Consider the following 21,166-nt stretch of genomic DNA (forward strand, 5'->3'; position numbering starts at 1 on the left):
TGGCCCTGACAGCAGGGGCCACGTGCTGGGATGAGGGGTGAGAGACCAGAGCGCCGGCTGCCGGGCACGGCCTCATGCCTGAGAGCACAGCGGAAACCTGGCGGGCCTGCTCCCGAGAGCTGCAGAGTCGGCAATGTTGCTGTGGCAACAGTGGCTCTTCCTGGAGCAGAGAATGGACACCGTGAACCTGGGTACAACCGGTCCCGAGCCCTGATGCGGGTGAGGACGACGGGGTGTGCCAACCTTGGTTTGCAAAAAAGCTGATCCCAGTGCCCTGCCCCCAGAGATGGTGGTTCCACAGGCCTGGAGTGGGCCCTGGGAAGCTGCATTTCGAAAGTGCAACCAGGCGGCTCTGAGGCAGGTAGTTGAAGGGCCATGTTAGGAGCGTGGGGTCAAGTGGGCACGGGGTGGGCAACAGGGTTCCAGGGGAGGGAGTGGTGGCCAAGGGCAGCGGGGGAACTTGTAAGATCTGAAGGTCCATTTCTGTGCACTCGAGACAAAAGTAAGTCCATGGAGGGAGGGGGGACTGCTTCAGTGCGTGCCAACCCCTACCCCATGGGACAGTCAGCTCTAAGCTAGCCTGACCGTGCCCTACAAGAGCACAACCAAGGCCACGGTTTTGGAGAGCCTCTGGGCAATGGCACCCTGCATGTAGCTACTTTTCCAATTAGTGCAAAGCATTCTCCCTTTGAGTCTAAGTGACTTGGCACTAGTCTCCACATGCTGTGGGTCTTGATCCTCAGCCCCTGGGTGTGCATCAAAGGGGTGCATTTTAGGCAAACCACCACCTGTCGCAAGTTGCCCTGCTCTCTAGGTATAAACGGAAAGTGTGGGACATCAGAGCCAGATGATCACTATTACCACCCAGGATACAGTTTGTGTCAATGATACCCACAAGGAATTAATACGTCAAGGAAAGAAGAAAAATGCGTTGCCACCTAAGAACAAGGCTTGACGATGTTGCCTGCTGGCTGCAGGGTGTGGGACGTGGGGCTCACGCCAGGGCTCACCCCGTGGTCTGGAGGACAAGACCCCCAGGCCTGCCACTCTCGTCCTGAAGCTGGCACTCAGGGTTACTGAGCAGTGCTGCCAGCAATGCGTCGGGGGAAGGGGCTTGCCACACAGAAAGTGCCTGTTTTGTTCTGAGGGAAAAAATACCTCACTTCCGCTTCAGCTGCCGCCTGTGCGGTCTCCACGAGCGCAATGCTCCCTTCAGGAGCTCATGCTGGCTCCCCGCTTCCTTCAGGGCTTCCCTGCAGGTGGCCAGGCCGTGGTCTCGAGCCAGCCTACGTCGAGGTGGGAAAGCACATGGTCCGGGGTACTCAGCAGCTAAGACGAGGTACAAGGCTCCCCCTAGCTAACTCTGGGAAGTGTAGCCTGCGTTTTCATTTCTTGGACTTCTCACTGAGGTACGCGTTTTCCCTCCCTAAAAACCCAGACCACAGTGCTGACATGGAGAAAGCCACAACTCCAGGGCCACCTCTGTTCCAACTCAGTGCATAACATCAGGTCTCCTTCCTGCTTTTACGCAGTAAGTTCCAGGTTCCCGTGAAGGGTAAAGTGGCTACATCTGTTTCCGGGCCAGGTTGTTAACTGTAATATCCAGGAGATAGTTTGTTGGTGTGTGTAACGCCTTAGGTCAATCACACCGGAAAGGAATACATTAATCAAAAGAAAAAATACTGATTAGAACAAACTGGTGACAAAAACAATGTATCGATTTTAAAAGAGCTTTTTGGTCTTCCCTTAGAACCGGAGCTCCTTCCCGTGGGAGGCTTCGAACGGATGGCGTTCAGTCCGGCGGCTCTCTGACGTGTCACCTGCCTGGGTGGGTCCTACTCCACTGCAGACCTTTGATAGGGCCCTTCTGCACCCACAAAACCCCGGCTGGTCTGGGTGCCACAGGTGTCCATGCCTCTGAAGTCACGAGGTTTTGTGAGCCAGTCTGGACACACCTAACTGAGTCCTAACAAAGTGGATCAGCTTGGTCTCTGTGAGGAGCGCTGTCCCAACAGTCATTCCCAAGCAAAGGGCCCCCACGGCAACGTGCGCCAGCCTGGCCAGCCAGCCCTGCTCACAGCAGAGCCACACCTGTGGAAAGAAACCATGGTCATCGCCTGGCCCGCCATCCACACGACCTTCCTCTGGGGTCGGCCAGGGAAAGCGGAGGCCCTACTATTCCAGCTTCAGGTCAGGTAAAAGGGGTAACAACCGCATGCCGAGGGGGGCTTCTCTGTTCTCACTGGTAACACTGGTTGGCCACATGTATCATAAGATGCTATCCCCGAGGCTTAGGGGACGGGGTGGCAAATACAGTAGAACCCTGGATTGTAATTTGTTCGGCGAGTGTTCGCAAGACGAGCAAACATTTCTAATGCATGTTAACTTGATAAACAAGCTATGACTTACAAAACGACTAGTATGTGACAACGAATGTCACATGATCACAACTGAGCTAATGGTTCTTGAAATTTGCTTTAATATAAGTGCTTTGGATTACAAGGATGTTTCTGGAATGAATTATGCTCGCAAACCAAGGTTGTACTGCACTTGCCCAGCTGGTTCAGGAAGAGCAGGAAGGGGGAGCCTAGAGCAAGGGACAGCGGGCAGCCTGCAAAATCATGTAGCGTGAAGGCTGCCGGGACTCTCACCTCAGAAACAGCAGTAATCCCACCACTGAGGGCGAATGCTCCGAGGAGGGCTGGTGACAGGTGCAGGCCTGCCAGGGGCCTGTGAGGGCTCTTCCGGTAGTAGCGGTAGATGAAGCAAAGGCTCTGTGTGATCCGAATGCCCATGTTAAAGCAGTTGGCCAAGATGAAACCCACACTGCCACACCACTGGGTCAGGAGGTAGGCTAACATCAGGAATGAAGAGGACAGGGCCAGCATTGTGAAACTGTACCTGCGGAGAGGGAGACAAGCAAAGCGGGGCAGTGGGTATGTTGTCCCAAGACAAGACGGCTCCAAAACAAGTGGCTGTGAACATGAGGTCACATAAAGTGCCTCCGAGTTGCCATGACCCAGCTGGTTTTTGTAACTGTGAACGCTATATGGATAGCATGGAAATGTCACGGTCCCACCCCCCTCACTCACTGAATAGAAGAGTAAGAAAATGAACAATTTAAGATATTTATGGTTTTTAAGGACAAGTGATTAGCTTAAGTGACACGTCGTGATCAAAACACGTAAAAATCCTGTTCAGCCCAAGTCTTCAATGTGAGGCACAAAGAATATGACAGGGTAGTAATGATATATGAACGCAAGCTCTGTGGCAGACACTGTGAGGGGTGCGGGGATATGCTGGTGAGTGAACACACGTGGCCCTTGCTCTGAGGCTTCGATGCATTCTATGGACAAGGAAACCAGACACAAAGAGGCTGAGTAATTTGCTTAAGGAGTGACCTGACTCTGGGCCCTACACTTAGGGAAACGAATACCACTTCCCTTGGGAAATGCAGAAGCCCTGTGACCTTAGCCAGGGGACCTTACCCACAAGGGACCTGTGATCAGCCTCCAAAATGACAAACACACAGGGAGCAAGGCCTGAATCACTGCAGTGTTCTCATCCTTCCCTCTGCTCTTCATGTCGCCAGAGCTCTCTGGATTCCTGACTGGATGGACTACGCTGCCCTTCCACTTCTCTGGCTTCAAGCAGCATGAAGCTTAGTTACCTTGAGGTCTCAGCTAGGGCCACTGAGTCTTAGCAAAGATAAGAGCTGCTGTAGTCTTCCAAAAGGCTTGTACAGTCATCAACAAACCTCTCCAGCATCTGGTTTCTGCCTAGCGAGCAGCAGGCATTCTAGGTACATAGTTGTTGAGGGAACCAATCCACTAGGCCTACAGCTAGGTCTACTGGGTTAGGACACCTCACAGGCCACTCAGGTTCAGCACACAAGGCGCGGTAAGAAAGCCACTATATCTGCTGAATGCCCATGTACTGGTTCTCAGGCTTACCAAGCCCAAGGGGCTATGGAGATATACTTTATCAGAAGAGGTGACAAGAATACTACACACACACACACACACACACACACACACACACACACACCTCCTCCTCCAACAGGGGAGGGGAGGTGTACTTTTCAGTAACTACTGATCAATGATCAGAATGGCCAACTTCATAACAAGCCACTGAAAGTGGGGACCGTCATAGACCAGTTACATGACATCTTTTCCAAAAAGAGGTAGATCTATATAATCTTTTTTTTTTTTTTTTTCTCCCAGAAGATATCTCAGACAAGTCTACACGAATCCTCGGAGTTGAGGCAAGAGATTCCAAAACTTTCAAAGTCATCCTCACCCAACTCCAAGTAAAATGTCAATAATGAATGAAACCAGTAGCTACTCCAAGCAGGAATGAATTCAACAGTGTGGCTTCTTTGGTGCGGCCACTGGGAAAAGCTAATGATAAGGGTCCACTGTTTTTCAACATCAGAAGACGGCTCTGCAGCTGTCGAAATTTCCAGAACCCACAAGTCTAGAGCCTTAAAGGCATAATCCACTTCAGGAAAAAAAGGAAAATTTAAAGATGCAGTTAAAATACTGCTTTTTAAATCAATTCAAAATTAGTGACAATAATGACTATTCTATAAGGTTTGGTTAACATGAAGTAAATTCTTTGTGAATGCTGATTTTCTTCATGGGCCCAAGAAAATAGTAGGCTTAAAATCATGCTTATAAAGAGAGAGATGGTCAAGAATGTGGACTGTGGCAGCAGCTGCAGTGTCCCCCCGTGGGCACTGGTTGAGCACATCAAGGCACAGCCATCAACGTGGCCTCCACAGCCGTGAAAAGGACGGCACCAGGCCCTCTCGTGAGCCAACAGGAGAAGACGGCACTCATCCTTTACTCAACAATTATGGAGTCCAGCTCTATGCTGGACATTCAAGGGCCAAGAAATCAGACAAAGGAGCCGTCAGTCTTGGGCCTTTGTGTCCCTATTCCCTGTGCCTGACAGGCTCTGCCCCATCTTTGTACGGCAGACTCTGCTTGGCCCCCCAGCCTCAGGCTAAATGCCGCCTCCTCAGGGGGGCCTCCTGTCCAAAAGAGCCCCACTCTCTCTGCACAACCCTGTTGTAGTTATCTGAGCTGCATGGGATTTCCTTATTTATTTGCGTGTCTGCTGTCTGCCTCCCCCACTGTCAGCTTCAGGAGAGCAGAGATCTCATCTGTCTCTTCATTGCTGTATTCCCAGAGCTTAACACGGTGCCTATTAAGAGAGTAAATGCTCAAGCAGCATTTGCCAAATGAAAAAAAATGGAGAGCTCCTTAACAAAACAGAACAAAAATTCTTCAACAGGGCAGATGAAAAAGCTATTAATCAGAGTTCATATACATTATGAGGTTATTAACAAAAAAGCAACTTGGAATTCAAAGGATGTTCTAATATTCCAGGTCCAACATCAAATGCCCTATTTTAATTTAGAAAAACAGGGATTAAAGTTTTAAGTAAAAGCCCAGGACTTTATCAATACAGGATTTTTTTTTTCCAATTCAGAATCTAAAACGCTCAATGTAAATCAAACATAACATTGAACTGAGCTGCCCCATCCCACTATAAGATCCTTACTGGAGTTCTGCGTCTTGTTAAGTTCACAGAGATAACAAAGCCACAGTCTGTGATGAGGCCGGGGGCCATGCGCTCACGCAAGGGCTGGGGGCTGGGCCATGGCCCGGGCAGAACCAGCTGCGGGGTTTAATCCCCGCAGGAAGAACACACTTCACTCTTAGGGGAAGTGCGCTGCCACAGATGAGAACTGCATTCGAAGGCGCTCTGGTTCTGTCTTGTCTCTATGCTGACTACTAATACCATGAAAATAATTTTCCAGATGTTTATATATCATCAAAATCCCATCACAACGAACTTAGAAAGCTGTTTCTTTTGGTTCATTGCAATGTAAGAGGAAAGAAAGCAGCCAGCCACTGTCTATATTCCCTCAGGATTTGATTGTAAGATACATTTTAACATCTTAAGCAGGTTTAGTGCTGACTCTCCCCCTCAACACTAATGCTGAAATTATTCTAACAAAATTCCTTCCAAAGAGATAGATTCCTAGTCCAGAGCTCTTTCCACTGCAGTCCAGTGCCTCATTTAATAGATTTTACATTATATCTAAAAATTATTTCACGTTTGAAGCACCTTTTAAATAAAAACACAATATTTCAAAATTAAACTTAAATAGACTTTTTCATCCATGGGGAAACAGAGGGTGAGGAGGATGGACTCTGAGTAGTTTTATCACTACACATTAAACTATCTGAAGTAAAAACCCTATCGGGACCAGTATTTGAAAACTGCAGGTTGTACTTAAAAGTAGGCTGGGAAATCAGTTTAGTGGGTCATGACATGGCAGTTTGAAAAATGAAATCTAACAGAATTAAGAACTATCAGTGGGTCCTGCACATAACTGGGGTATTTACTGTTTTGTGAAGGCTTCACTCAGTCATGTCTACCTAATATGTAGAGGGTCACAGTGCTCACTGTAGTGTTTACTAAGAAGCTGGCCTGGGCCAGTGGTTCCTAAGGCAGTAGCCATCCATCAGAAATCTCCCAGAGCTATGTGATGAAAGACTCCCGGGCCCCAGCCTCTTATGTGCTAATTCAGTTGATCTAGGCGGGGCTGGAATTCCTAGGGGACTCTGGGGGGGCCGGGCTAAGATGCCGCCCTGGGCTCCAGTTCTCAACTGCAGGATGGCAAGGTCGCCAAGCTTCCCTGTGAGACAGCCCCAGGCTGGAAGCACAGAGAGGACTCTGCATCCTGCAGCGTAGAGAGGCTGCTGTGAACTAGAGGCCGGTTCCCGGAGTCTCAGCTGTGTTTTCTTGTCCCACCTCCACCACTGGGCCTCAGGGCTTCTGATGGTGCTCAAGGCCTTGGAGAGGCAGTACAAGACCTCCCACAAGGGACCCAGGCCTCAGGGGACAAGGGAATCACCAGGACCACTTGCCTCATTACCTGCACCCACCCCTCTGCCATCTTTCCCTTTTCCCCTATCAGTTTTACCCTTCTCAACCTGGTCCTGTAGTGAGGCCTTTGGATTCTGCTATGCTGCTTCTGGCATCTGGGACACAGGAGATGAATGATGCTGCGTGAGGGTCGGGAGCTCTAAACTAGGAGTTCGTGTCAGAATCACTGAGGAGCTTTTAAAAAAACATATGCCGGGAGGCCGCTGGTTTTGTAAGTGTGCCAGGAGTGAGTGGAGGAAGAAGAGCGGACAGGAATCTGCACATCTAACAAGCTCCACGGGGCATCCTGACTGAGGATCAGTGTTAAGAACGAGTGTGAAGCTCCGGAGCAGAGGTCCTGATCTGGGGTCAATGGATGGGAAAAAGCTGGCAAATGGGTATGTGCACTTGGGCCTTTCTCTGAGGAAAGAGGTCACACACCCCTGAGTTTCTCCAAGGCCTACAAATCAGTCTCAGGTGGAGGACTCTGCACCCTGAAGAAGCTTCCAAGGTAACACACGGGGCTGCTGGGCAAGGCGGTGGGGGAGCAGAGCTGGTCCTGCGCCTGTCTCTGCAAACCTGGACCAACACTGCCCTGTGGGCCCAGATTTCTTCCTCCTCCAAAGGGAGGCGAAGGGCGGTTGCTGCCCCCGGCCGTGCGTGGGGGGACTAGCCGGATGGTGCGTGCGCAGCCACGGGAGAGCCCGGGCACGGCGGCACGCTAGTGCTAGGCGCTACCTCTGCAGGAAGTGCTGTGCGGGCTCTGCTCTGCAGGAAGTGCAAGTCACTGCAACTTGCCCGAAGGCCGTGATTAGAGGTGGGTCTTTCAGGTTACCTACCTGTCGACCTCCTCTTTGCTCATGGCAGCAAACGTGAAGCACTCGGTCACTCCGTTGACGGCAAGCAGGAGGACGTAGACACAGTAGGAACGCAGCAAAACAGGACCTATGGGGAAACAGCCCAGCGAGACTCCAGAGCCCATACGGAAGGCCCACATGTCCCAGAACTGGCTCAGGAGCCCTGCCGGTACCGTCGACGGCGGACACGTGCTCGAGCCTATGGCCTTGACTATCTGGAAGGCCTCCCAGTATTCCATGGCACTGCTTAAAATAAACAGCTCAAAATGAAAGAGCAATTAAGATTAAGCCTACAAATCTCTCTTAACAACTACATTCTCATCTGGCCAGGAAGCAGTTCACTTTGTAAATCTGCACAGAGGTCTGCTGGTTTGAGCACTCAAGGCCACTAGTGGCCCTGCATGCACGAGAACCTCGGCTGAACAGGTCCTGAACAAAAGACATTGGGGAGAAGCCCAGGGCTCGGGAGCGGCAGAAAACGAGAGACAGAACACCTCCACAAATCTGCAGGGCAAATTGGAGTTACTATCATGTTATTTTCTTCTAAAACATAGTGATGTTCTATAGCTAACTAACACGCTTTGGAAAAATCTGCTGACAAAAGACTGGGAGCCTTAAAAATGGAATTGATCCCCTCTTTTAGGAGGGCCATTGCCAAGAGGCAGCCAAGCAACTTTTTTTTTTTTTAATTTTTTTTTTTTTTTTTAGAGAGAGGAAGCGCACATGTGCGCACACACATGTGCATGAGCAGGGGAGAGGTAGAGAGAGAGGGAGACACAGAATCCGAAGCAGGCTCCAGGCTCTGAGCTGTCAGCACAGAGCAACATGAGACTTGAACCCACCAGCCGTGAGATCATGACCTGAGCTGAAATCAGATGCTCAACTGACTGAGCCACCCAGGCGCCCCGCAGCCAAGCAACTTCTAATAGAACAACCTATGACCCAGCAATTCCACTCATAAATATCTATCCAACAGAAATAAATGTACGTGTTCACAAAACCCCTTGTACAAAAACATCCATAGCAGTTTTACTCGTAATAGCCCAAACTGACCATCAACAAGACAAAGAATAAACTGTGGGCCATCCATATAAAGGAATCTTCTCAGAGAAGCAATCAAAGAGAAAAAAACTACTGATTCATGTAAAAACATGGATGAATCCCCAAAACTGTATATTGAGGGAAAGAAGTGTCCATGCTTTATGATTTCATTTACTTTTTTAAAATTCCTATTTATTTTTAAATGTTTATTTTTGAGAGAGAGAGACAATGAGTAGGGGGGCAGAAAGAGAGGGGGACGGAGGATTCAAAGTGGGCTTCGTGCTGACAGCAGAGAGCCCAATGTGGGGCTCAAACTCATGAACTGTGAGATCACGACCTGAGCTAAAGTTGGGTGTTTAACCAACTGAGCCACCCAGGCGTCCCTAGGTGATTTCATTTGTATGAAGTCCCTTTTAAAAGCAATACTATGGCGCCTGGGTGGCACAGCTGATTGCATGATCTCACAGTTTGTGGGTTCAAGTCCCGTATTGGGCTCTGCACTGACAGCAAGAGCCTGCTTCAGATCCTCTGTCTCCCTCTCTCTCTGCCCCTCCCCTCCTCTCTCTCTCTTTCAAAAATAAACATTTTTTAAAAAGCACTAATCTACAGTGATAGAAATCAGAACAGTGGTTGCCTCTGAGGGAGGCAGATGACTGGAAAGGATACTGAGAGAACTTTCTGGGGTAATGGAACCGTTGTATATCTCAACCAAGATGTTGGTTATATAGGTGTATGTATTTGTCAAAACTCATCAAATTGTACTTTAAGAGTACAGAATTTTACTTTATGTAAATTAGGCCTCAATAACTTAGCCACTCAAAGAAAAACAGTGCTCATGTTTTCTGGCACAGGAAAGGCATTCAGATCCACAGCACTAGTCCAAAGAGTCAGGAGCAGAGCAAGGAGATGAGGGTGGCATGGAGATGAGAGAAGGAAAGCCAGCAGGGGCCAAGGTTGGGGACGTACTACCAGAAGCCACCATTGGTGTTAGAGAGCGCTGGAAGTTTGGTCAATGTGAGAGACAGCTACCACGAGGAGAAAAATGCTAAGAGACCTTGTTGGGACAGTGGCACTGATGGAACCCTGGGCCAGGCAGGAGATGACAACAGTCCTGATTCACCAAACAGCACACTGTTTTCAGAGACTGAGAATCCAGACAATTCTTAAGACTCTCCTATTTCTGAAGATACCAAAGGAACATCTTTTTTAATCTAAAATTATAATTTTTTAACAGTGTTGTATTTGTTTCAGGTGTACAATACAGTGATTCAACAATTCTACATATTACTCAGTGTTCATCATGTTGAATCTAAAATTATTAATGACTTTGACATAAGCCACTAGAAACAGAATTTATTACATCAGAAATCAACTAACACTGACCCTTTTAACTGATAAATCTATTATCAATGCTGGAAACTGTCACCAGCCTCTCACTTGAGCCAAAGGGCTACACAATCACAGCAGACTCTTCCTGTATCTTCTATGACTAATTACTCCACCAGGTGAACACTGTATTGATGGGACAGCCTTCTCCTCATGAAAATGTCCTGCGATTTCATTACAATAAAAGCTGTTCCTTGGTGATTACTTTTTTTTTTTTAATGAGAAATGGATAGAGACAGTGTGAGCAGGGGAGGGTCAGAGAAAGAGGGAGATACAGAATCTGAAACAGCTCCAGGCTCTGAGCTAGCTGTCAGCACAGAGCCTGATGCGGGGCTCGAACCCATGAACCATGAGATCATGACCTGAGCCGAAGTTGGATGCTTAACTGACTGAGCTACCCAGGCACCCCAGGTGATTACCTTTTTTAAGGAGGCCCTGCTACTGTGAAATAGTCGAGCCCCTCATCTCTGCACACCGACTTATATTAACGGCTTCCTAATGAGGCCTCCCTGCCTGTGCGACTGAAACCCACATCTCACAGCACAAGCCCAGGGAGCTGCAAACCACCTCACTGGGTTCACAGCAGGTGTTTCTCCAAACTTAATGACCTTTGCTCTCGTGTAGAAACGTGGCCCCTCCTCCCCTAATACCTAAAGTTTGGGCCCATTGTAGTGGAGACCAAAACATGCCGGTGAACTTGTAAAACAGCATCTGACAAAGCACTTTACACTGAGATGGGGTAGCAGAGAGAAGACCCCACAGTTCTTGTCGAGTGACCTGAGGAACTGAAACCTCTTTGCTGAACCCAGGATGAAACACTGCAAGTGGGCTGCCAGCCTGTGGCCCAGCACATTTTGAAATTGCTAAGTCCCCCAGGGCCTAGCAAGTGCTGTGGCCTGGACACTAGGTGTTTCAAAGTTAGACACGTTCGATAATTTTGTCCTTCAAAAACCAAGAGTCACTGGATTAAATATACCATTTTACTTGCCGAGATCAATTTTATTCTCTGCAAATGGCTCTGAGTTATCCTTCCAAGGCTCTCATGCATCAGGCCATGAGATTTATGTGGCATTTACTACCTTCAGATGTGGTTAGTATCAAGTGGAGACTCATTAGAGCCTGCTTCTGCCTTCCTCCCTCATCCGAGAGGGTGCACAGGGAAGCGCCCAGCAAAACACATCTTAAGCCTGGGAGGAAAGCCAAGGATTCATAATGGCTTCTCTAAGTGAAGTTGGGGGACTGACTGATCTGGTGCCAAAGCCCCCTAACGGTACCCAGCTGTTTCTGACCTTGTGTGAGGGGAACGGCCTCAGAGCTCCAGCCGCTGACAACATCTCCTATACAGACAGGTATCAACCTGTATGTGTGCAAGTTTTTGAATTTCTTAAGACTCTTCTATTTCTGCTCAGAAATTAGAATGAATCTGGCAAAACTCTTGCGCATACCTGATCCAGAGCTAAGCATGACCCCTCCATAGAGATCCAAAGCCAGCTGAGAATAGGCAAAGCCGAAGATGGTGATGGTCAGGCCGGCCAGCAGGGCCAGCTTGAGCAGTGACTCCAACACCGTGGCGGCCACAGCCATGTCCTCCTGGGTCACGGGGAGAGGGAAGGGAGAGGGAAATCATGAGCTCAAGAACAACTTCACATCTGGCCTCCTCTCTTCGCTGTCTTACAGATCACTCGTTTACCTGCTGAGAGGCGTCGCTATTTTTCTGCAGCCGGTGCTGTTTCCATGTCAATTAGCACGAAGGAAATGAAGGAAAAAAAGACAATCTGTGCCTCCTTAGGTAGTTCAGGGGAGGCTGGGTTTTTTAACTCAGTCAGGGTAAGTTATGTCAAAGATTGCTTAGGGAACATTCACTTTCCTCTCTGATATTTATTTTTAAATGGACAGCAAGTTTTTACATTGCTAGCAGGCTAGCTTTGTCCGTATGCTTCTCCCGACAAATGTCTCCAAATCCTAATGTTCCTGTCAAAGTATGCTTAGGAAAATATTCTTAAATTTACTGAGAACCAGAATAGTTTATTTGAGATATCGTGCATAGACTGCATCTTGCAAATGTCTTCTAAGACACGTAAGAGCGTGACTTAGCTTCCTTTCAATTCTAAGATAAGTCAGACATTTTCGATGGTTTTAGAAAAAGGGAAGTTGCGACAACCAAATACGCCTGGATTAAAATCTCTTCTGTTATTTATCACTAGGAACATGTATATGCTCATGGTAAGAGTGTAGCTCTGGGCACTTCACGGTCCTTAAGAAGCTTCAACAACTGGTGTGGTGAGTGACACCAAATGACCACATCCTCTCCTCCCCACGCCCTATGGGAGCCTTGCCCCAGACTCTGCATCCTTCAGCTCACCTGTAGTTCTTGAGGATGTGAGGATGGAGGAGGCAACCTTAATTCTTCCAGCTAAGCCTAGACCGGGGGAGGGGTATGCACTGCACTGGGGATGCTGCAAGAGTTCTGAGAGGGTGGATCAAGAGTGAGCTTACACAGGACTAAGAATGAGAAGGGAGGGGCCAGGCAGGGCAAAGAGAGGAGACTTCAAAAGAAGTGAGCTCAGAGTCCTGCCATCATTCAGAAGGTGATGGAAAAATGAAATCTAGAAGGAAATTTCAGATCAAACAGAAGGGAAACTGGCTGCTCCACATTTCAGTCTGTTTATCCTGCTATTGGAGAATTCACGGGAGAGACAATGACCTAAGAACCAAGACTACCTGCTTCTGAAGGGTGGCATCCTTTCCTCTCTCCAGCACCTTGGCGAAAAATATGTAAAAACTCTCCTCTATCGGCTGGAAAATTAATCTTGCCACAAGGGAGCCGAGATTATTCACTATATCGTACACACCTACAAGACAAAAAAGAAGAAACAACAATCTTACTGGTTTTCCGATTTGAATTTTCAAGGCACCATTAACATTTTTTTTCTAATTTAATTGAACTTTTTGAGGTAATAATAGATCCACATGTAGTTTTAAGAAATAACAGCTCCATTACCCAGTTTCCCGAAGAGTAACATTTTGTGAGAGCAGGGCACGGCACCACAGCAGGGACACGGACACTGACACGGTCAAGACAGGATATTTCCAGCTCCGGCACTTTTTTATAACAATCATTAATGCCAAGTTGATTTTTAAAAATTTTTCTTCCCTTGGGGCGCCTGGGTGGCTTAGTCGGTTAAGCATCCGACTTTCGCTTGGGTCATGATCTCGCGGTTCGTGGGTTCAAGCCCCGCGTCAGGCTCTGTGCTGACTGCCAGCTCAGAGCCTGAAGCCTAATTCAAAATCTGTGTCTCCCTCTCTCTCTGACCCTCCCCTGCTCACACTGTCTCTCTCTCTCTCTCCTAGAAATAAATAAAAATATTTAAAAAAAATAAAAAATAAAAAAAATAAAAATTTTTCTTCCCACTACTTCAGGATTATAGTCAAAAATAAATATGAAGAAAATGTTGAGACCTATCAGCCACACGATCACAGGGCAGATCTGTGATTGTGACGGCAAGCTCCCTTTGCTCTCCGCACCCCCGAACCCCGAACAGCACCAGAGCTCTGCGGGAACCAGGGCGTCTCAACAGAGGACCTGCCACCCGAGTCACACGAGAGGCAGCAGTCAGTACACTGCATGTATTTACAGAGACCAACAACTTTCAATCTTTAGGAATCATTTTTTTTTTTTTTTTTTACAATCTTCGTCTTTTATAATCATTGGGTTTATTTTTCATTAAATGTATTAAAACTTCAGAAAAAAACTTACAAATTATCTATTAACAGTGTTCATGACAGAATTTCATCTTACCCTGATCGCCAAAATTTAACACGTTCAAAAAGGTCATTACATATCGCTCGCCTACAAACAGAAAAGCAAAATAATTAGCATTGCAAGAGCACGTTACTTTCTTGTTTCCTTTTCTCTTATCGACTATTAACTTTCCAGCTGGCAAATACCCTCAAAGGAGAGAAATTATACAGTCAGTTAAAGACCTGGTCCTAATGTTGATTTCAAATAAGATCCACCCATAATCTCAAGACAGTAACAACTGGGCAAATGATGGGGGATTTATTGACAGCAAATCTCCAAACCAGTCAAATTAAAAACAAAAACAAAATCAATAAAACCAGTCTAATAACTTTAAAAAAGGTGGAAGGGTAGGATTACTAAAATGTTAACAATAAAAATGTTCCAAATTTGAAGTATATGCTCTGTGAAATGAAAGGTCCATAATTATGTGCACAGCACCAAGTGCCCTCCTTGCGTGGCCCACTGTGGATGGACGGAGCTCTGAGCAGTGCCCACAGCCGTAAAGGGCAAGTTCTCACCTCCTAGCAACTTGCTCAAAAAGGAAAGTGATACTCAGAGACCAGAAGCGGTGAGGACCTTCTCTCAAGTCTCCCTTCGGTCCTCCCTGCACCCTCTCAGACTCGGTGCACAGGACCATGGGCCATCGCTAGCTCCTATCCATGTCTCTGCGCTGCTCTGATCCATTCTCACTGTGAACAGTCCCAGCTTCTGCAAATACAGATCTTAAGGCGACTCCCTGCTTTCACACCTTTAAATGGCTCTTTATGTTTACAGAAAGTCCAGGCTCTGAGGCCTTTTGTAAATTGACCCCAGGCTATCTTTTTGCCTTTCCTTCACCAACCTCATCCCCACCTACCATCACATGGTCATCCTCTGCTTCACCCCACCAGGTTTGAGCCCCTCCAGCTGCTCTGCTTCAGGCTGGGCCCCTCCTGCTCTCAGCCTCGGCTCTAAGCATGCTGCCCACCGAGACTGGCTTTTCCACAGGAACCTCTATGTGTTCTGGCACAACTGGTTTCTCCTTCCCAACTCTATAAGCTCCTTGGGGGCAGGAACCACATCTCCCCCAGCTTGCTGTCCCTGGTTTCCTAGCAGAGCTCCAGGAAGTGCAAGGGCACTCGAAAGAGCTAATGTTTCCAAGTATAGCTCTCACAGCCCCGGTTCGAAGCTAACCACACAAATGTTTGTGTCTCTGGTGAGAGAATGAGCTCCTTGAGGCTGTGGCCTGTAACTCATTCATCTGTGTATTCTCAGCACCTGGCACACAGTGTTCAGGAAATGTGGGGGCAGAAGGTAACAGCATATATATTTTTGCTATTACAATGAATGATTTCAACTTTGTTTAGAGTCGTAGTTTTTAGATAAAAAGAGCCTTGTGGGGGTGGTCCTTGTCCAGCCACTTCTTTGTTTCACAGCCATGAAGATGGGAGCCCTGAGAGGTTCCTAACAGCCCTGTGCCACTCAGGCCAGGGCGACCCAACTGTGGAGTGAGCAAGCATTCGGCACCACGTGCAGGCCTGGCTAACTAACACCTGCTGCCACCAACACATGCCCGGCCACTGCAATCCAGACAACCAGGCCGCTGCTCGGACAGGATCCATTCCTTAACTCATTTCAACTGCTCTCAAAACTCTGGGAGGAAAAGAAAGTACGTAAAAGCAAACTCCCTTTCCAAACTCCCTCCACTGATTTTCCTGCTCTAACTATGTGAACTATCACAATATACAATTTCACTACAGATACCTTTCTTTATCAAGAAGGATTTGTTGAACACTGATCACAATTAGCCCCAGCAGGGTTCTGGGGAGATGGTGGGTGAACGGCACATCCTGCTCCCAAGAAACACAGAGGTAAGGCACCTGCACTCAGCTCTCCAAAGGCTTCTGACCTTACGTCTCCCAGAAGTCTTGTGAGTGAGTTTCACTTTGGTAATGGCAGCGTTACAGAGTCAGGCCAGAAATAAGTACTGTCAAGGCTCAAGAGCCCTCTGAACCCTCCTGTTTCTATGCCTTAACTCACAGATGGTGAAAGTGGGCTCAGGGGAGCTACTTCCCTTTGGAAGCATAATTAAAAAAAAATAAAGATGGGGGAAAAGAAAAATAATGAGATAACAATAATGATAGTTATATTAGAATGCTAGAATTATAGGGAACTTTCTTCTATTTTCTAAAACTTTTATAAGTTATATTATTTTTATAATTAAAAGATAACTTTTGAAAAGACTTAAAAAAAAATAGGTGCAGTCACAAACATGTGGATGTACAGACATATGACATTTATGTGTAGAGAAACCACTGCCTTTTTTTTTTTTTTTTTTTTAATTTATTATTTCTAGGAGAGAGAGAGACAGCGTGAGCAGGGGAGGGTCAGAGAGAGAGGGAGTCACAGACTGAAACAGGCTCCAGGCTCCGAGCTGGCAGTCAGCACAGAGCCCGATGCGGGGCTCGAACCCACGAACGTGAGATCATGACCTAAGCGAAAGTCGGACGCTTAACCAACTAAGCCACCCAGGTGCCCCGAGAAACCACTGCCTTTACCGGCTTCCAGCTGCCTCCAACCTCATTCTTTGAACTATAGCTGGGCATAAATAAACCAAAACACACACGCAGAAAATCTGGATGTATGTGTAGCTCTGCGCCAGCCCTCTGCCTGCACTGCTTGGTCACTGTTAAACTGGAAGGCTTTAAGAAGCTGGAAGTCTGGCCAAACTATAAGAGTGACTCTGATTGTTTAAGAAAATAAAATGATGAAAACCCAGTATTAAAAAAAAAAAAATTCAAAAGAAGTGTCTAAAAAGTCAGAACAGGATAATGAGATTTTGGATTCAAATTAAGTTGTTCCTCATTATTGTAGGACACCACAGAAGTTATACAATGGCACTGACCATCAGTGAGTAAATGTTACTGTCCCTCTCCTGATTTAAAAAGCTCCTATTTCTGAGGTTCATCTGAACAGGGGCCTTTAGAAAACAAGTGGTCTGGGTCTACGTAATCAGCAGTTCTATGAAATTCCCTCACTTATATATATTATGGTGTCCAGACTGCTCAGAGTGACCTTTCACTTACCTTCTGTCAAAATCTGCTTCAAGAAAGACTGTTTGAAAAAACTCCAAGTCAGTTTAGCCTCTTTCCAATTTACAAAAGCCTAGAAAAGAAAACAAAACATAGCAAAAGCTCCCAGGCATTGCAAGTCTAAGAGTATAATAATGCTACAATGAGAGGGAAACTCATTTTGGTCCCTAAATCCCTATTTGAAGAGTCCCCACTAATTTTTCATTTAATGCTAAGCACACAGAAGGCATCCAACAAATCCTGGCAAAGAGTTTCCATTGCTAAACATGAAGACAAAGTCCTAGGTGGAAAGAGCCTCTCTTGTAGAGGCTCTTCACTGAGACCACTAAGGAACTGTGCTGTCCTTTTGTTGCACAGACGGCAAGCTGCCCATATCTAACATGCAGCTCACAGGCCTTTATCTCCTGGAGATATGTCTGAAGCATGCCAAGCTGCAGAACAAATTCTGCTCCATACACACCACATCTTAATGCTATAAGGGTTCCTTTATACAAAGTATATAAGCTTTGCTTGTGTGTTTCGAAAGGGAGCCAGGCTTCCCAGGTCAGTCAAACCACTCAAAACTGTTATGACAGAGGGAAGGAAAAAACAAACCCAAACTTCTGATATGGCTCTTCCAAAACCCCCCAGGGAGGCACCAAGCTGCCTATTTCCTAAGGACAAGGAGGGTAAAGAGGAAGTAAATGCTTAGGAAGGGCAGAGTTCAACCTGTAAGAGCCAGGCAGTCTCAAGGCCAGATTGCTGACCACCAAATGGAGGAATGAGGCAGCTGGCTGGATGTGACTTGTCCTTTCTATCTCCCTCAGGTCCCTCTGGAGGCCCCCTTCTCTCTCAGGCATCCTGAGATCCCAGAGATCAGTTTAGGTGTTAGGTTCTTAATCTCAGACACCTGCCTTTTGAAAAATTCTTGTGGGGGTGCCTGGGTGGCTCAGTCGGTTAAGCCTCCGACTTCGGCTCAGGTCATGATCTCACGGTTCGTGGGATCTGTCTCTCTCTCTCTCAGAAATAAAAACATTAAAAAAAAAAAAAAAGAAAAAGAAAAATTCTTATGAACTCAAAGTAATGCCTTTGAAAAGGAGGATTTCAGGGGACTCTTTGGGAGGAAAGGGGCGCATCACAAAGGCCACGTCCACTCCACCTCTCCAAAAGATCAGTTACAGCTATGGAAGTTGGCCCAAGGGGAGATGTGGAGACTGTCCCAGTCACATGAGCCCCTGACCTTAGCCCAAAGACCATCTATGTAGAGCATTGATGTCCAGTGGAAATACAATGCAGGCTAAACATATAGTTTTAAATTTTATAGCAGCCACGATGAACAGGAAAAGAAAAATAAAATTATTTTAATATATTTTATTTAACCCAAAATATTATCATTTCAACATGTAAAAAAATATTAGAGGTACTTCATATAATCTTTTTTTTTTAATTTTTAAAATGTTTTATTTATTTCTGAGAGAGAGAGGCAGCATGAGCAGGGGAGGGTCAGAGAGAGAGGGAGACACAGAATCAGAAGCAGGCACCAGGCTCTGAGCTGGCTGTCAGCACAGAGCCCGATGCCAGGCTCGAACCCACGAACCGTGAAATCATGATCTGAGCCGAAGTTGGATGCTCAACTGACTGAGCCACCCAGGTGCCCCCAAATTATCTTTTTAATACTAAGTCTTTGAAATCTGGTGCTTATGGTGCGCTTACAGCCCATCTCGATTTCCAGGGCTCTGCAGCCACATGCAGCAGGTGGCCACTGTCCAGGACAGAGGAAGTCTAGAGCATCCCTTAAAAACGAGGGTCAATTTCAGGCTTCAAATCTCTTCACCCCTTCGTTTCAGAGCCTTTCTCTAGATGGTGTGAGGACAGGCCTCAATCTCCCAAGCCACGCTGCCCTCAGAGCATCCCTGGACCTGGAGCAGATGGCAGGGGGAGCTCCAGTCCAGGAGTACAATCCTGGGAATTGGGCACCTCCTTTTCGGAGAACAAAGACCGCCAAAGCACATACCACCACTAGGGGGCACTGCGAGCCATACGTCCACAGCACTGATCCATCCCTCCTTTAGCTCCAGGGGAGCCATAGGCAGCACGCCAGCACCCCAATTCCAGGTGGTCTTGTTTGGCTGGGAGTGGGAAGGTGGGGGGTTGCACAGCAGTGCCTATGCTCTTTTCAAAGGAAACGAACAGTCACAGCTGCCCATGGGCTTTTGTGAAGCCTATGTGTCAGGAGGTTGTAAACGGGTTTGGGAAGATGACTTAGCTCTCTAAAAGATTGTTTACCAGAGTGAAATCTTGACAGTGCATTTGACCTGAAAGCTCACACGTAAGCATTCCATTCTCCTAATGCCTTCAATTTAAATGGAATTTAAAGTTTAGAAGTTTAGAAGGAATGGTCCCACTGCTTACTATCTCCTAAATGCTCATTCAGGACACAGAGGCAGGAAATTTAATCAGAATGGGTTTCTTCTCAGTGGTCTCTGCTGAGAAGTGGGAGAAAAGAAGAGCACATTCTTTGGGCTTTTACCATTTTGTCTAGAACAGATACGTCACTTGGGAGGAGGTCAAAGAGGCCTCTTTCACAAGAGCTAGGTTGGTATTGCTTAGCTGGTCTATGTGGCAGTGCATTTCTCTGGAATCCCCTGACGAAAAAGCCATTCCGTTGCTTTCTGTACTGATGGAGAAATGGAGGCGTGGATGGCAAAAGGTAACGTGCAGAACCACAGGGGAATACCTGCAATCTGAACTTGGGGGCTCACAATGTTTTAATATGAGTCACTGTTCCCCTTCCCAAACTCTTCTGCCTTAGGATGGTCCAGAAGCCACGTACTCCCGCACTGACAAGAGTCACTGGGGAGTCTGCAGTCACGGTCTTGTCTCCGAGTCACCTCCACATCCCACACAGCACCCTCTCCTCTCCCTCTTGCTATGGGGCTACGGCCTCGGCCCCAGATGTGTTCACGCTCACATGTCCTCCGACTGTCCTTATCGCTTCTCATCTGGACAACTGCCACCGCCTCCTCGTGAGCTGCTTCACTTCCGACCTAATCTCTAGCCCATTCTGTTGAGGGGTCCGGGCTTTGGAGTCAAGCTCAGAGACTGAGGCTCAAACTGCAGCTCCCCACTTCTTAGTGCTAAGCCTCAGTTTTCTCATATGCAAAATGGGATAAGGAGTCCTATCTCCTGGTATGAGGACTGAATAAGAGAAAACAAGACACCTGATAAATCTGAAACAGATGTAGGTGCCTCAACACAGGCATCTGGATCACGGCTCTGTTCGCAAACCTTTCGTTAGGTGCTGCTGCCCCTGAATCGAGCCCACACTCCATAGCACCAAGGCCACCCAGCAAGCCACAACCTCCTTCCACCTGTTTCCTCTCCAACTGGTTGGCTGGACAGTGGAGGAGGGGAGAGGAAACCAAAGTACCCCAGTCACCTCTGCAATCCCAATGCCAACACAGTGATGGGGAGATAATGCGTCCCAAGCAAACATCTTCTTCACACAGCCATAAATGAGCATTTCTACCACACATGCCCATTCATCTCTGTCCACCCATATGTCAAGCCCCAGTTCAAAAGTAGCTTCCTCCAAGAAGCCTTCCTCAATGCTCCTATATGGAGTTCATCAGTCCTTTCCCTGTGCTTCTATTTTGTTAACACTACACGCACACTATCTTGCAATGGTTAGGTGAGTACACGTCTTACCTTGCCATCACAATGCAAGTTCTGAGGGCGGGGACCCCACTCAGGGCACCTGGTACAGTGCTTAACACAGAATACTGCTTATGACATACTTGCTGTGTTAAGTTCCTCAGCCTTTCTTAAATGTTAGCAAATCTCTCATATGAAAGCACTCAGAAGTGTCAAAAAATAGAAAAGATCTAAAGGCATCCATTATATGAAATATTGCCTATTTATTTTAAGGCTAAATAAGTCTCTTTGGAGAAGATGGAATTCTACAAGTACAGGAAATAAATCTCCAAATCTGGTCAAATTGATTATGAGTAGAATTGACCAGCTCTGTATGCGGGAACCCACAGTGCAGAGAGCTGCTCCAAGAGTGAAGGCAGGCACACGGTGCTGCT

General features: G+C 47.2%; 1 protein-coding gene across 1 annotated transcript in view; it reads right to left on the reverse strand.

Annotated features, from left to right (window-relative positions):
* Nucleotides 1-1,716: 1,716 nt before the first annotated feature.
* The window catches only part of RFT1 (RFT1 homolog), a 35,554-nt gene continuing 16,104 nt past the window's right edge, over nt 1,717-21,166 (reverse strand). Inside the window, exons 7-13 of the mRNA XM_039243596.1 lie at nt 17,094-17,172; nt 14,026-14,076; nt 12,948-13,078; nt 11,672-11,816; nt 7,782-7,887; nt 2,652-2,901; nt 1,717-2,091 (exon numbers count right to left, since the gene is read on the reverse strand). Of these exons, the coding sequence (XP_039099527.1) occupies nt 1,924-2,091; nt 2,652-2,901; nt 7,782-7,887; nt 11,672-11,816; nt 12,948-13,078; nt 14,026-14,076; nt 17,094-17,172 (930 nt within the window). The 3' untranslated portion in view covers nt 1,717-1,923. The remainder of the gene's footprint in view (nt 2,092-2,651; nt 2,902-7,781; nt 7,888-11,671; nt 11,817-12,947; nt 13,079-14,025; nt 14,077-17,093; nt 17,173-21,166) is intronic.

Source organism: Hyaena hyaena, unplaced genomic scaffold, assembly GCF_003009895.1.
Source record: "Hyaena hyaena isolate Hyena2069 unplaced genomic scaffold, ASM300989v1 scaffold_231, whole genome shotgun sequence".
Classification (NCBI taxonomy): Eukaryota; Metazoa; Chordata; class Mammalia; order Carnivora; family Hyaenidae; genus Hyaena; species Hyaena hyaena.